The 13793-nt window shown below is 36.8% G+C and overlaps 4 protein-coding genes across 7 annotated transcripts; 3 read left to right on the top strand and 1 right to left on the bottom strand.

Annotated features, from left to right (window-relative positions):
* Positions 1–736: 736 nt before the first annotated feature.
* On the top strand, positions 737–2643 carry LOC125421359 (2-alkenal reductase (NADP(+)-dependent)-like). Its single transcript, XM_048470107.2, has 4 exons — positions 737–1106; positions 1271–1448; positions 1561–1730; positions 1911–2643. The coding sequence occupies exons 1-4, from the start codon at positions 867–869 to the stop codon at positions 2388–2390; spliced, it is 1068 nt and encodes a 355-aa protein (XP_048326064.1). The 5' UTR covers positions 737–866; the 3' UTR covers positions 2391–2643.
* A 631-nt stretch (positions 2644–3274) lies between these two features.
* Positions 3275–6716, top strand: LOC107408089 (2-alkenal reductase (NADP(+)-dependent)-like). Its single transcript, XM_016015455.4, has 5 exons — positions 3275–3644; positions 4352–4529; positions 5197–5363; positions 5902–5984; positions 6121–6716. Exons 1-5 carry the CDS (start codon positions 3411–3413, stop codon positions 6497–6499), a joined length of 1041 nt encoding a protein of 346 aa, XP_015870941.1. The 5' UTR covers positions 3275–3410; the 3' UTR covers positions 6500–6716.
* Positions 6717–6807: 91 nt separating this feature from the next.
* LOC107408078 (acetolactate synthase small subunit 1, chloroplastic) lies at positions 6808–11444 on the bottom strand. The gene is made up of 12 exons (XM_048471079.1): positions 11179–11444; positions 10751–10964; positions 10402–10485; positions 10193–10261; positions 9576–9659; positions 9280–9432; positions 8738–8824; positions 8435–8539; positions 8205–8327; positions 7559–7711; positions 7154–7219; positions 6808–7045 (listed from the first exon to the last, which is right to left on the bottom strand). The coding sequence occupies exons 1-12, from the start codon at positions 11442–11444 to the stop codon at positions 6956–6958; spliced, it is 1494 nt and encodes a 497-aa protein (XP_048327036.1). The 3' UTR covers positions 6808–6955.
* A 5-nt stretch (positions 11445–11449) lies between these two features.
* Positions 11450–13679, top strand: LOC107406146 (large ribosomal subunit protein uL2m). Of its 4 annotated transcripts, none has more exons than XM_048471089.2 (3): positions 11450–11591; positions 12194–12375; positions 12948–13679. In XM_048471089.2, the coding sequence occupies exons 2-3, from the start codon at positions 12273–12275 to the stop codon at positions 13457–13459; spliced, it is 615 nt and encodes a 204-aa protein (XP_048327046.2). In that variant the 5' UTR covers positions 11450–11591; positions 12194–12272; the 3' UTR covers positions 13460–13679. The 4 variants fall into 4 exon arrangements, with proteins under 4 accessions (XP_048327046.2, XP_048327045.2, XP_024925128.2 ...); XM_048471088.2 differs by having other exon boundaries at positions 11451–11591; positions 12184–12375; XM_025069360.3 differs by lacking the exon at positions 11450–11591 and adding an exon at positions 11666–11883.
* Positions 13680–13793: the final 114 nt, after the last annotated feature.

Here is a 13793-nt window from a genome sequence, read left to right as displayed (position 1 = left end):
GCCCTACTATTTGGTCCCGGGTTGTTGATAAGCCTTAAAAGATTATTTAATATTTATAAAGTATAAGATGGTGTATTAATGGTACGAATAATTCAAATTCAATTCAAACTTGTAACCTTTTATTTTTATTTTTTTTAACTTTTTCCATCAATTCAGAACCCAAAGGAGGATGATATTGATATGATTACGTACTACATTTTACATTTACATGTGCAGTACTTATTGCATTACAACAAGGAAAGAGGGTTTGACCGATAATGATGACAATGCGATAAAAGGAGTGTGTGACGGGTCGCCAATTGTCATTGGTCAGGTGTATCATCACCGCAGAGGCTGTGGCCGAGGTCGAGGTGAAGGCCCCCAACCTAAAGTTACGGCAATGGGTTGTAATCATTGAATTGGGCCGAGTGTTACCAACCAAGGAATACAATTCAACAACGCAGCAACTAGGGCTCCGACCATATATAATCGTATATCACTTCTGAAACACAACTATAGTTTTTGCTTTGTCCCTCCGATTTAGTCCTGGAATTGGAATTGGAATTGGAATTGGATATCTAATCTACCAATCTCATTTCGTAAGCAATTACGTACTTGTCACATGCTGGCTAGCTAGCCTCCAATTCACTGCGTTACGACAACTTAATTTCAAAGCACTAGCCATCAATATCAACATCATGAATAATAGATGATCATCTGTAAAAACATATAAATATGTGTGTGTGTGTGTGTAATATTTAAAGTTAATAGCAGTAACAACAAATTAAAGTTGTAGATATTAATTGATAGAGAGAGAGGAAGAGAGATAGATAGATAGTGATCAGAGTAGGCTTGGTACGTTCGTGAATAATATTAATTAAAAAATAATGGCCAGCAGAGTAATTAGCAACAAGCAGGTGATATTGAGGAGGTATGCAACCGCTGGTTCTTCCATACAAGAGTCGGACATGTTGGTGACAACTACCAACATAACATTGGAGGCTCCAGCAGAGGGCTCAAACACACTTGTTGTCAAGACCCTCTACCTCTCCTGCGATCCCTTCTTGCACTTCATTATGAAGAATACTCCGGGACTCACCGGATATACTTTCTTTACCCCTGGCTCTGTAAGTTTTTTGTTTTTTTCTTTTTGTGTGTGTGTGTGTGTGTGTGTATTAATTGGTTTATTATTTAATATCATATAATTCCATCATATATCTTTATGTTTATATATACTACAGATTGATCACAAAAGTAATATATATAATAATGATGATAATTAATAATGCAGCCCATTGTGGGGTATGGTGTGGCTAAAGTAGTGGAGTCAGGGCATCCTGAATTCAAGAAAAATGATTTGGTTTGGGGTTTAATCCCATGGCAAGAGTACAGCCTCATCTCCGACCCCCAACGCCTCATCAAAATCCACCACACTGATGTACCCCTTTCCTACTATACAGGGCTTCTTGGTAGGGATCATATTCTAAATTAATGATCCAATCAACAATTAATTAGTCGTTGGGTTCTTTAATAATGTATATGTGTGTGTGTGTGTGTGTATATGTATATATATATATATAGGTATGGCAGGGAAGACTGCTTTTGCAGGTTTCTACGAAGTAAGTAATAAGCCAAAGAAAGGAGACTATGTGTTCATTTCAGCAGCATCTGGGGCAGTGGGTCAGCTTGTTGGTCAGTTTGCTAAATTGGAGGGCTGTTATGTTGTTGGAAGTGCTGGGAGTCAAGAAAAGGTCAGTACGTACTACCAAGTATACTAGTGTATGTTTTACATATATATATATATATATATATATATTATCATAATAGAAAAATGATGACCAAATTAAATAAATAATTTAATTTAATATGTGCATATGTATGTGAATATGCTTATGTGATCATGCATGTTGGTATATAAATAAATAAAATAGGTGGACTTGTTAAAGAATAAGTTGGGTTTCGATGAGGCATTCAATTACAAGGAAGAGAAGGACTTGGTAGCAGCTTTGAAAAGGTGTTTCCCAAAAGGGATAGACTTCTACTTCGAGCAAGTGGGTGGGGCATTGCTGGACGCAGTGCTGGTGAACATGAGAGATCACGGTCGCATTGTGGGGTGTGGGATGATCTCTCAGTACAATCTTCCACAGCCTCAAGGAATTCTGAATCTCATGGAGGTCATATTGAGGAGGCTCCACTTAATAGGATTCACACATCGTGATTACGACCATATCTACCCCAAATTCTTGGACTTCGTGCTGCCTCACGTCCGCAATCACAACATTACCTACGTCGAAGACATTGCTCATGGACTTGATAACGCTCCTGCTGCCCTCGTTGGCCTTTTCTCCGGTCGCAATTTTGGGAAACAGGTTGTTAAGGTTGCTGATCTTCACGACGACCATGATGAGTGATGATATATATACATATATATATATATATAATGAATGATAGACTGGTGATATCAGAGACATATTCATCCTTCTTCCTTCTTAATTAGCAATTAAGCAGCACCTACTGCTATATATATATATATATATATATACATCGATTGTTATACATTATGTGTACCTGTTTGTATTCTATGTATATACATATGTGTGTATCTTTTAGTTTTTACTATAAATAAGAAAAATAAAATAAACGACAATCACAGTCGTTCAATAACGTTATTGTCCGTTAAGTATGGAGGGCTAATTGGTAGCCTTTGCTGTGCGTTTGTACATATTTGTTAAAATATATAATTTTACTTTAGTGAATTGAGGTATATTGATAAATAAAAAATATTATAATTATCAATAAAATTTATATTTTAAATGATTTTTTAAGCTTTTATTAAAATTTATTATATAAATTAATAATTATCATCAACAATAATAATAAATAATAAAACTTTTTTATTTCCAAAAAATGCCAGCAAGGTCAAACTCAAATTCCACGGTGGCTTCCGTTTAGATTGGACTTTTTCAGTTATAATTATATGTAGCATTCTTTTTATTGTTATATTTTGATAGAATAGAAACAGATCATGTACATACTACGGTTATAACTTTATTATTCTTTATTTTGGCAATATACTACATGGTTATAAGCTTTAAAGAGTATATAAGAGAGAAACAAAGCACATAATAAAAGAGATGATATTATTATTTAGCCAAAAAAAAAAAAAAAAAAAAGGATGACGCATGCATGGACGTGGCAATTGTACTTTGTGAACGTGGAATGTGAATAAGGAGTGACGACAGCACATCCATCCATCATTCCTTTCCAAAAAGGCTGGCTCTTAGTGTTTGACATACATACATACATACACACATACGCTTCTTCTCGTCTTCTCCGCTGCAATAAGCAATAAATATACAAGGAAGAATGGTAAAGAGAATAAAAACAAAAAGGAAAGGAAAGGTAAGGGGTGTTGTGGGCAAAAATCATCAATGGCGGAGCAAGTGAGCAACAAGCAGGTGATTATGAAGGACTATGTGTCTGGTTTTCCGGACGAATCCTACATGTCAATCACCATATCAACTCTCACTCTCCCACTCAAGCTTCCTTTTTCTGGGAATGGGGTTCTTCTGAAGAACCTCTACTTGTCGTGCGATCCTTACATGATTAACCGCATGAGGAAACCCCACGCTTCTTCTTATGTCGACTCCTTCCAACCCGGCTCTGTGAGTCCCTCCTATTCCTAAACCATTAAACCACCGCCCTTTCATAATCGTTTCTTTTTTCTTTTTCTTTTTTTTCTTTTTTGTTTTAATTGTTAATTGTTAATTATTAATTATTAATTATTAATGCTGGTGATTCCTAATTAATCCTGGATTCAGTTTCCCTTTCTATTATGTGCTAATGTCCGACTCCACTAGGGAGGTCCTGTCCTCCTCCTCCTCCTCCTCGTCGCTTGGACCATTAGACCAAGAGGAGGGTTTTCCAACTTACAATTTACACCCTTCGATTTTTTTTTTTTTTTTTTTTTTTAATCAACGTGACCATTAGACCATTAGACCAAGAGGCAATTTGGATGACTTACCTAAAACTTTTTTTTATTTTTATTTTTTTCCTTTGTTGGAAGATAACTAATATGTTAAAATTAAATGACCAATTTTCCGGATATTTATGGGTTAACTATTTATATATTAAAAAAAAAAAAAAAAAAAACTTGACAAATTTTCTGGGTTAACTATTTATAGATTTTGTGGAAAGGAGCAGCAACGTTGGTGAAAGTTGAGATTTTTCTGTGATGTTGAAAAAACTTGACAAATCAATGTGCCTTATAATAACAGTTTGACGTGCTTAAATTCCGCATCTTAAGCTTACAATGGCTACTGATAAAATATTGATCGGCTTGTCTGTTTAACTTCAATTTCAAACGGTGCAGCCTATATCCGGTTATGGAGTGGCTAAAGTTTTGGATTCTGGGGATCCAAACTTCAAGGAAGGTGACTTGGTTTGGGGAATAACCGGGTGGGAAGAATATAGTATCATCAATGCAACACAGGCCCTGTTCAAAATTCGACATACTGATGTCCCTCTGTCCTATTATACAGGACTCCTCGGTGAGCTCCTATCCTTTCCACTAAAACAAATATTTTTCTTTCTAATCATCCTGGTGCTAAACACTGTTACAGGTATTGGAAAACTATTTCATTTCTATAACATTGGAGGTCTGAGAGATATTCTAACTAATGCTACCAGACCAAATCTAATATGTATTATTGATTATTCAAATAGTAATTTTACCTAGTTTCTGTTCAAGTTTATTAGTTCTCTAACCTCTACAAGACCTATAGTTTTTGTAGGAAATGCCAAATAATTTTTATGTGAATAGGAACGTTTCGTTATAGTTGAGTAATAACATTAATTACTTCTTTCATGACCAGTATTTCTACATGAATTGATAAACCAAGATATTGGTTTTGAATGATCTACTGTATGAAATGATTCCTTGCAATTTGATTTCTTGATATCCTGCTCGTGGTAGCTGCCAAAATCTTGGTTAAGTGAATTGTTTTTGTTGATTTTTTCGTACTCTTGTAACAGAGATAAATACGTTCCTATTTGTTGCTGTTGATACTTCCTCTTCTTTCTTAGATATTTTGTTTGTGCAGTCTTGCAGTTATCCAGACTATAATTTTAGTACTGAGATTCACATTTTGACAATAATTTCTTAATGATATGCCCTGCTTGATGCTCAAAATTGATTATGTTCTTACTCTTATGCAGGTATGCCTGGTATGACTGCATATGTCGGTTTTCATGAGATTTGCTCTCCTCAGAAAGGAGAGCGTGTATTCATTTCAGCAGCATCTGGAGCAGTTGGTCAGCTTGTTGGCCAGTTTGCAAAGTTGTTGGGTTGTTATGTTGTTGGGAGTGCTGGGAGCAAGGAAAAGGTAATAAGTTGCTGTTTAGTTATAAGTAAGTATGTCCATAGATATTGTAGTTGCCATTCCATGGCTGACAACTTCCACTTAACTTGGAAATCTATGAATCATATTTTCTAAAGAAACTGGAGTCACTACCTGGTTTACTGAATAACAATGAAGTATTGATGGTTGACCAATGTTCTTTCTCATTATATCATCAAATTAGCTATTCCATCTTCTAAAACTTCTGGAGATAAAGCTGCATTGCCTAAATGTGCCAGCCCACATGAAAGTGTGTCAAATCCACAGGTTTTACTTGTACTTGGAGGATTGCCTGGCTTGCAATATTCCAAGTTGTATTTCTCCATCGCTATATGATTTTGTTGCTTCTCAGCCCATTGGGTATTTAATTCTTAACTGTCATTATGCTGGTTGTCACACATTCATAATTTCAGTATTACTTTGGTGGTCTAGGCCCTGGTGCATGTTGGATCTTTATGAAACCAAGTGCTTACCACTTAATTTGTAACATTTCCATTTTCTTTAATTGTTTCTGCAAGGTCAGGTTGATTTGTTGAAGAAAAAGTTTGGGTTTGATGAGGCTTTCAACTACAAGGAAGAGCCTGATCTGGATGCAGCTTTGAAAAGGTGAGTACTTATTTACACCTTAAATCATTGCACTAAAATATTATTATGAAGCTTTTGTTTTCAAATGACTACTGTGAGGAGCAAGACTTCTGGCTGGACAATCAGTACGTTTTGCACTTTTTGTTTGATCTGACAGGTACTTCCCTGAAGGTATAGATATTTACTTTGAGAATGTTGGGGGAAAGACACTTGATGCAGTGCTACTCAACATGAGGATCAATGGAAGAATCGCAGTTTGTGGGATGATCTCACAGTACAACCTTGAGAAGCCTGAAGGCGTACATAACTTGATGAATCTGATTGTGAAACGCATCCGCATGCAAGGATTCATCGTCACCGACCACTATAACCTCTACCCTAAGTTTCTTGAATTGGTTCTGCCCTACCTCAGACAAGGCAAGATTGAATATGTGGAAGACATCATTGAAGGCCTAGAGAATGCTCCATCTGCTCTGATTGGCCTCTTCACTGGCCGCAATGTCGGTAAACAAGTAGTTGTAGTTTCTCGGGAATGACATGCTCTACCTATACATACATTTTCATAGTAACTACTTAAAAGTCTCATCTCCCTGCCACAAAATGCAACTTTTAGAGAGATGTTTGTGGTGGAATTTTTCATGCCTATTTAGTCTGTTTGAGCAGTATTTTTTCCTTGAATATTCTGTTCTTCCTTAATGAATGTTAAATCTGAATGAACTATAGTGAGACAATGAATGTCGAAGTTGAATGTAAGTGTAGTGGAAACAAGTGAAGGACCTCATACGCAAAAACTATGCTTTGCAATAAAGAGAATAAATTATCTTTCACAAATGAACACAAACGCTTTTAACGAAAATCAATGTCATTATTATCCAAATGGAAATTCTGAACACAACAAAAGAGTTGCAAGACACCTTGTTTTTTACATAAAAAAATTACTCCTGTTAAAAACTTAAGCTTGTTTAACTGCTCATGCCAAGCCCCATAAATTGTCAAACTATAAGAGGATAAGAATACCCTCGGAGATATTTGGAATCCACACCTGATTCACGCACTAAAGCAATTCGTCCTGTTCTTGCAACCTAAAAGAGGCATGAATATAATCACGAATGCAATTATCAGTTTAGGACCAAGAATTGTATTAAAAAGACTGAGACAAACGCAAAATCGAACAAGATTATAAGACAAACCTCGCAAATGCCATAGGGCTCTAACAGTCTTTGCAATGCGACCATTTTGTCCAAATCTCCAGTAAGCTGAGAATTATGGAAGCATAAATCAGATCAAAAGGGATTTATTATAATACACCAAAGAGACAGGACGGCAATGTTCAATTCAAATGAATAGCTAGAAAGAATGCCACATCAACCCAACTTCAACCAAAATTGTTAATGCACCACTTATCAACAACTTTTTTTTTATTATTATTTTATAAATAAAAAGAAATCCCAAATTCTCATCTTAACCTAGTCAGTGAGCTTCATAAGTTTAAGATGACTACCAAAAAACATGGTTTCAAATTAAAACAAGCCAATACAAGCAGAGCAAGATATAAGTTTACATAAATAATATCCAGAGATGGAAATGGAATGTACCTCAAGGGTTATCGTATGGTCTGAGACATCAACGGCTTTGGCCCTAAAAATGTTAGCAATGTCGAGGACATCTCGTCGAGCAGCAGCATTTGCAGCAATCTTTATCAACATCAATTCCCGCTCAGCAAAAGGCAAGTGGGTAATGTCCCGAACCTGAATAACTCACCACCTCTTTGTTAAACCAATGCCCACTTAACATGCAAGTTTTTAACCAGAATATTTTTGTTCCATATCATGCAGGATACACTCTTATATGTCCAAAATAATAATCAATATATCATCAATAGAAAAGCACAAGACTGAAAGATTCAGAGGAGATAATTCCCTTATATGTATAGGGTGCAGGGGTTTGAAAGTGAGACAATAAACCATGCTAATTATAATGGTACCCCATGAAGTATAATGTTCCTTGGCTTTTTGTCCGTCACCACAAGGTTTTAAATATTTGGTAAAACTAGGGAAAAATAAAAAGAAATAAAAAGAAAAAGAGGAAAAAGAAAGACCTAGGCAAACATTGATGAGGGGCAGAGCAGAGCAGAAGATTGCACATAATTGGAATTCATATTATAGCTTTATGCATGGCTTTCTTCAATGAAAACAGATTAGAACCAGTATATGTATCTTTTTAATAGCAAAGAATTCTGACCTCATGAATATCAACAAGCTTATAAAGTTGCTGCACCAGCTTATTAATCGAATCATCTGTACCAGGAACAACAGTGGTAATACGAGACAGGCCCTCGACTTCTGCATGCCCAACAGCTAAACTCTGATAACAAGTGAACATGGTTGACTTGAGACGAAAGTATAAACAAAGAAACTATTTATAAATATTCTTTTAAAGCACGAAAAATAAAAAATATTACAAGTACATGCCTGAATGTTGTAGCCCCTTCGAGCAAAAACCCCTGTAATAATGTAGAGAACACCAGGAACATCATTTACAAGCATGGACAAAGTGTGTGATCGAAGACCGGTTGTCTGCAAGTAACAAGTCAAGAAGCAAGCATGTTAAGGAAATGAAATTTTTATTTTATAAACATCACTTCCAAGTGGCCAATTATGCAGAGAAAATTCACACACGAGGGGGGAAAAAAAACAAAAAATGAGTGCTTATATACTAGTTCCACAAAACAAATCATATGCCTGCATATTATTAGTGGTAGCAGTAGCTCTTACATCTTCATCATTAAGAACACCCCAATGAGCATCTAAGACTTGATTGACTGTGATGGCATCAGATGGCTCTACAGGATAAACATCACCCTTCATACACAAACAAACAAATATCAAATTATGAATCAATGGTCAATGACTCTTTCACTTTTATAAAAACATCCGGTCCAATGCAGCAAGATTATAGAACAAAGCAGTAATTAGATCCAAATTTCAAAGTGTTTCCTGACAACTGAATATAATGGCAGGTTAAAAGATATTGCAAGTTTTGCAATTCTTTAGCAGGATATATTTCAATCGTAAATCCAATTACTTGGAGTAACAGAAGGATTGTTTTATTCGCTATACATGTATGGTGTGTACAAGCAAAGCAGAAAAACTCTTAACAATTTCATCTGTTAAGACTAAGATTTGTAATTCAAAACAAATTAGATAATGATTAAGCTCATATAAACTCATAATGAAAAAAAGTATGAAACAGAAGAGCGAGCCAGGCATGTTTGCGTAGGGTGAAAAACATAAGATGAGGCTTCAGTATTACATACTCCTGCAGAGGTATCAGATTCACTATTAACTGATCTGTTTTCAACCCCCACAAGAGCTTTAACAGGCATCGCTCCTTCAAGATCTGGATACGAAGCTGCTGAATATCGCCAAAATGGAGCAGATGCACCCAACTTTTCCCTCCTTAATGCAATCTATTAATACAAGTAGTTCCAGATATTAGGACATGAAATAAATCCTTAACAAGACTGTCAACTTGAGCCATCTGAAAATGTAGAAAGAATGAGAGCTAAATTCCATGATCAAAGTTTCATACTTTCTATGACTATAGTCTAACCTTTCCAGTTCTCGCAATTTCTCTGACCCCAAACTTGCTTAAATTTCTGAATAAAGCAGCCATCTTGCCTGGATCTCCAGTCACCTAGGGGAATCATAGGCGTTGCAGTTATCATAACTTTGAAAACTTAAAAGAATTAGTAAAATAACTGCAAGTCAAAATGTAACATAGTATATAGATGCTCATTCAATAAAGATACTGGCAAAGTGCAGAGTTTCAACAGGTCTTATCAAAGCCTGTCTAGTGATGCTATCTCCCACATGCTTCAGAGCAATCACAAGTTCAGAACCATTTAAGAATTTCAGTCAGAACCTGCCAGTATATAAGGGACTAGAACATCTACGCGTTCTCTTCTCTATATGGATTTTATGAAAGATATTTCCAACAAAATGTTGATCTGGCGTTATACTTTGAACTCTGTCCAACACCAGTTTAGAATTGAAAGATCCATTTTATCAAACCTAATGCTCATACTCCTATTTTATTTCAGGGCAGTAGATATATAACAAGCTTCTCCATATTGACTTGCTTCATCATCTTAACGATGCAAATTTGAAGGTTCAATATTCACAGTTCACGACATACTTAACCATGATAATGAAAGGCAGTGAAATCACCTCAATAGTTAGTGAATGCTCTGAGATATCCACAATTTTTGCTCTGAAGATGTCCACTAACCACATGATCTGAAATTCTCAAACCCCCCCGCCCCCCAAAAGAAGAATAATCAGTAACCTAAGAAAAGACAGAAGCAAATTGAACAACTCGTTTCAAAACCTTGAGAAAATTCTCATTGTTGAACAATCAAGAATCATTTTGTAATTACCTCAGCACGATACTGTGGTTCAGCATTCACTTTTACAAGAACTAGTTCACGTTCTACCTGTGACTCAGTTGAAAGATCATCAACCTGAAATCAAATAAGAAGTGAAAATAATAACAAGAAGATTAGAAATGAAAACATTTATCTTGTAGGTAGAAAGAACTATGATTGAAAACATTATAGAAATTAGAAGAAAGAGACCGCTGAAAGTGAATACTTGAAATTAGTTTTGGTAAGGTAGTTTCACAAAGTAAAGAAAAAGATGAGAAATTGCTAAATGAAACCCATAATAGCTAAAAAAAAAAAGAAAATAATAAGAAAATGAAAGGAAGATGAGGAGTAAAAGTAGAACCTTCAAAACATTAACAAGTTTGTTAAGCTGCTCTATAACTTGCTGTAAAACCTTTTGAGTCCCAGAGACAACAATAGTAAAGAGTGCCTTGTCCTTGTTGAGACCAACAGCTAAAGACTCGATGTTATATCCCCTCCTCGCGAAGACTCCCGAAATCCTATTTATCATCCCACTTTCATCTCCAACAAACACTGAAATTGTATGCCTTCCCACCCTGGATTTTACATTTTTTTTTTTTTAAATTTTTTTCACGGAGGCAAGTAATTAAACTCAACAAGCACTGTATTGCATGTATAAAAACATAAACTTTATTGTAAAAAGGAAGGAAGGGTGGATTATCAATTTTTTTTTTTTTTTTGTATTTTTCTATATATGTATATATATATATATATATATATGATATATGATAAATGAGAGGAGGAGGTTACTTTGATCGGGGGGTTGAAGGAGCAGAGCCGTTAGCAGAGAATGAGTTGTGGACGATGACGCTTCTTGTGGGGACGACGACCAGTTTGAGATTGTTGCGGCCAAAGAAGCTATGGGATATAGATGCAGATGAGTCCAAAGTGAAGGAAGACAAACGCAGGGGCAGGGTGGTCTTCCAGAAGCCTCCTAGCGGTAGTCCTAAGGTCGGCGGTGGTTTGGAAGCGGGAGTTGGCGTGGAGTAACAAGCTGAACCCGAAATAGCCGCCATTGGAGGGTACTCTCTGCGTCTGCGACTCTTTGTAACTAATACCCCCCACTAGTATTTGAACTTTTTGGATGTCAGCTCAGCGATCCGAAAAGATTAAAATGCCCATCATCTCTGTTCTTTTTTTATTTATTCCATTTATCTCCCCAGGTACGTCATCTCCGCCGTCTTCCCTCCCATCTCTTTTGACTAGAAGATTTTATTCTTATTTCCCTGTTTGGAGTGTGTGTGTGTGAGTGTGTGTATATATATTGTGTAAAATTAAAAAAATAACAACAAAAGTACATAGAAATAGTAAAATGAGAAAGTAGGGAGGCGTGTTTGTCCGTCTCCCTTCCCTTGGGCCGTGCGTCCATTGCATCGGGATTTAGCGACCAAACCTGGTCTTCTTGTTGATATGTCCTCCTGGCTCCTGTTGTTAATGCACGCACCTCAGGCTCAGGTGATGAATTTTCCATTCCAATCTTGAGGTAGATAGTGCTACTTGTGCTACTTGTCTCTTGCCGAGCCCCTCAGGCTCAGGCTCTGGCTCAGGCTCAGGCTCAGGCTCAGGCTCAGGCTCAGGCTCTGGCTCAGGCTCAGGCTCAGGCTCAGGCTCAGGCTCAACACCCCCCCCCTCTCGGCCCCCAATCCCGTCTGGCGTCTTTTAAATATAAAAATTTAAATTTCATTCCTTGTCATGTAATTAAATAATAAAAATGTTTTAAAAAAATAGTAATATTATTATTGACTGTTTGAGTAGATTTTGGCAGTGATCAGTGAGAGAAAAAGGAAACCCTAGAAATTGTGAGAGCGGAGAAGTTGGTGAGGGGCTTTTGGTTTTCGGATCCAATGGCTCTGTGGAGAGCTGGCGCTGCTTCGACAACGACCCTCTTCAACGCCCTCCTCCGCCCCTCCTCCCTCTTCACCGCATCTCGCCACCTCTCCACCGCTGGTATTATTCTTCCATCCATTTCTCGTTCTCTTTCTCTTGTTTTTTTATTTCCTTTTGCTTTTTCTTCTTTCCGTTTATAATTTTTGCTTCTGTTAATATTTTGCATTTCGACCTCATTGAAGCGCAGCAGCTGATGGAAGCTTAATTTCAGTATATGCCCATCTAATGATTAAAAAAGCGCCCAAAGAAATATGAAATTTTTTATTTTGTTTATTTATTTTTTTGCCTATTAGGTTTGGGGGAAGCAATAGAAAACTGTAATTATTTACTCACTTGTCCAAATTACAATGTTAAGCTCACTTAGAACTCCTATCAAAATTTGTGATTCTCTTTGGTTGCTGGGTAAAACAGATTTTCAGCTTTTAAATCGATTATTATGCTTCACTTGCTTTACAAAGATGAATTTCTACTTTATAATTTATCCGTGGAAAGTGTTTGACTGGTGAACGATATTAGTGTTAAATTTTCTAAATTTTGGATTTTGATTTGTTTTCCTTATTCCGTTTGCTTGTCAGGCTCTGAATCTGAATCAACCTGATCTTGGAGATGTTTTCTTGTTTATTTTACGGCAGATGCAGCTGCTGAGCATTCACTGCGTAATAGCATGAAGAACCAGTTGCTTCATGTGGATATCAATTCTCTAATAGGAAGTTGCATGCCTCTATCTTCAATGCGAATTGGGACTATCATCCACAACATTGAGGTGAACCCGGGTCAAGGTGCCAAGCTAGTTCGAGCCGCAGGAACTTGTGCAAAGATTCTGAAAGAGCCCTCCTCAACAAAGTGTCTTGTGAGGCTGCCTTCCGGTGCTGAGAAGTGGATTGATTCTCAGTGCCGTGCCACAATTGGTACCGTGTCTAATGCAAGCCATGGAACGAGGAAGCTCCGGAAGGCTGGACAAAGCAGATGGCTTGGACGAAGACCCGTGGTTCGTGGTGTGGCGATGAATCCGGTGGATCATCCCCACGGTGGAGGTGAGGGACGGAGCAAGAGCAGTGGGGCGTGGGGGAAAGGTTCTCGAACACCTTGGGGCAAGCCAACCAAGTCCGGATTCAAGACTGGACCCCTGAAGCGCAGAAAGTAGTTTCTGAGCCTTGTCTTTTTTTTCAATGCTATTTTTGGAACTCTGTTTTTTTCTTTTTCTTTTTTTAATGAATTAGATAACCTAATAATATTTGCACTTGAAATTTTGATCTTACCAAAGAAACGTCCAAAGATTTTATTTTTTGAAGGTTGTAGTTCCTGTTGCTTTGGCTTGCGTGATGAGTTATGGAAATTGCTTACCTGTTTCGAGTTGATGTAAATGTTGGACGACAGTGTGCTTCGGAAGTAATTTTCAAAACATATCTTTATTTTATTAACTATTGATCAACTTCAAAATGTAAAAGCTAAGGTTGAGGTCAAGAAAAGATTAGGAT

The sequence above is a fragment of the Ziziphus jujuba genome, chromosome 1, assembly GCF_031755915.1.
Source record: "Ziziphus jujuba cultivar Dongzao chromosome 1, ASM3175591v1".
NCBI lineage: Eukaryota > Viridiplantae > Streptophyta > Magnoliopsida > Rosales > Rhamnaceae > Ziziphus > Ziziphus jujuba.
This window is presented reverse-complemented; position numbering and strand designations above follow the sequence as displayed.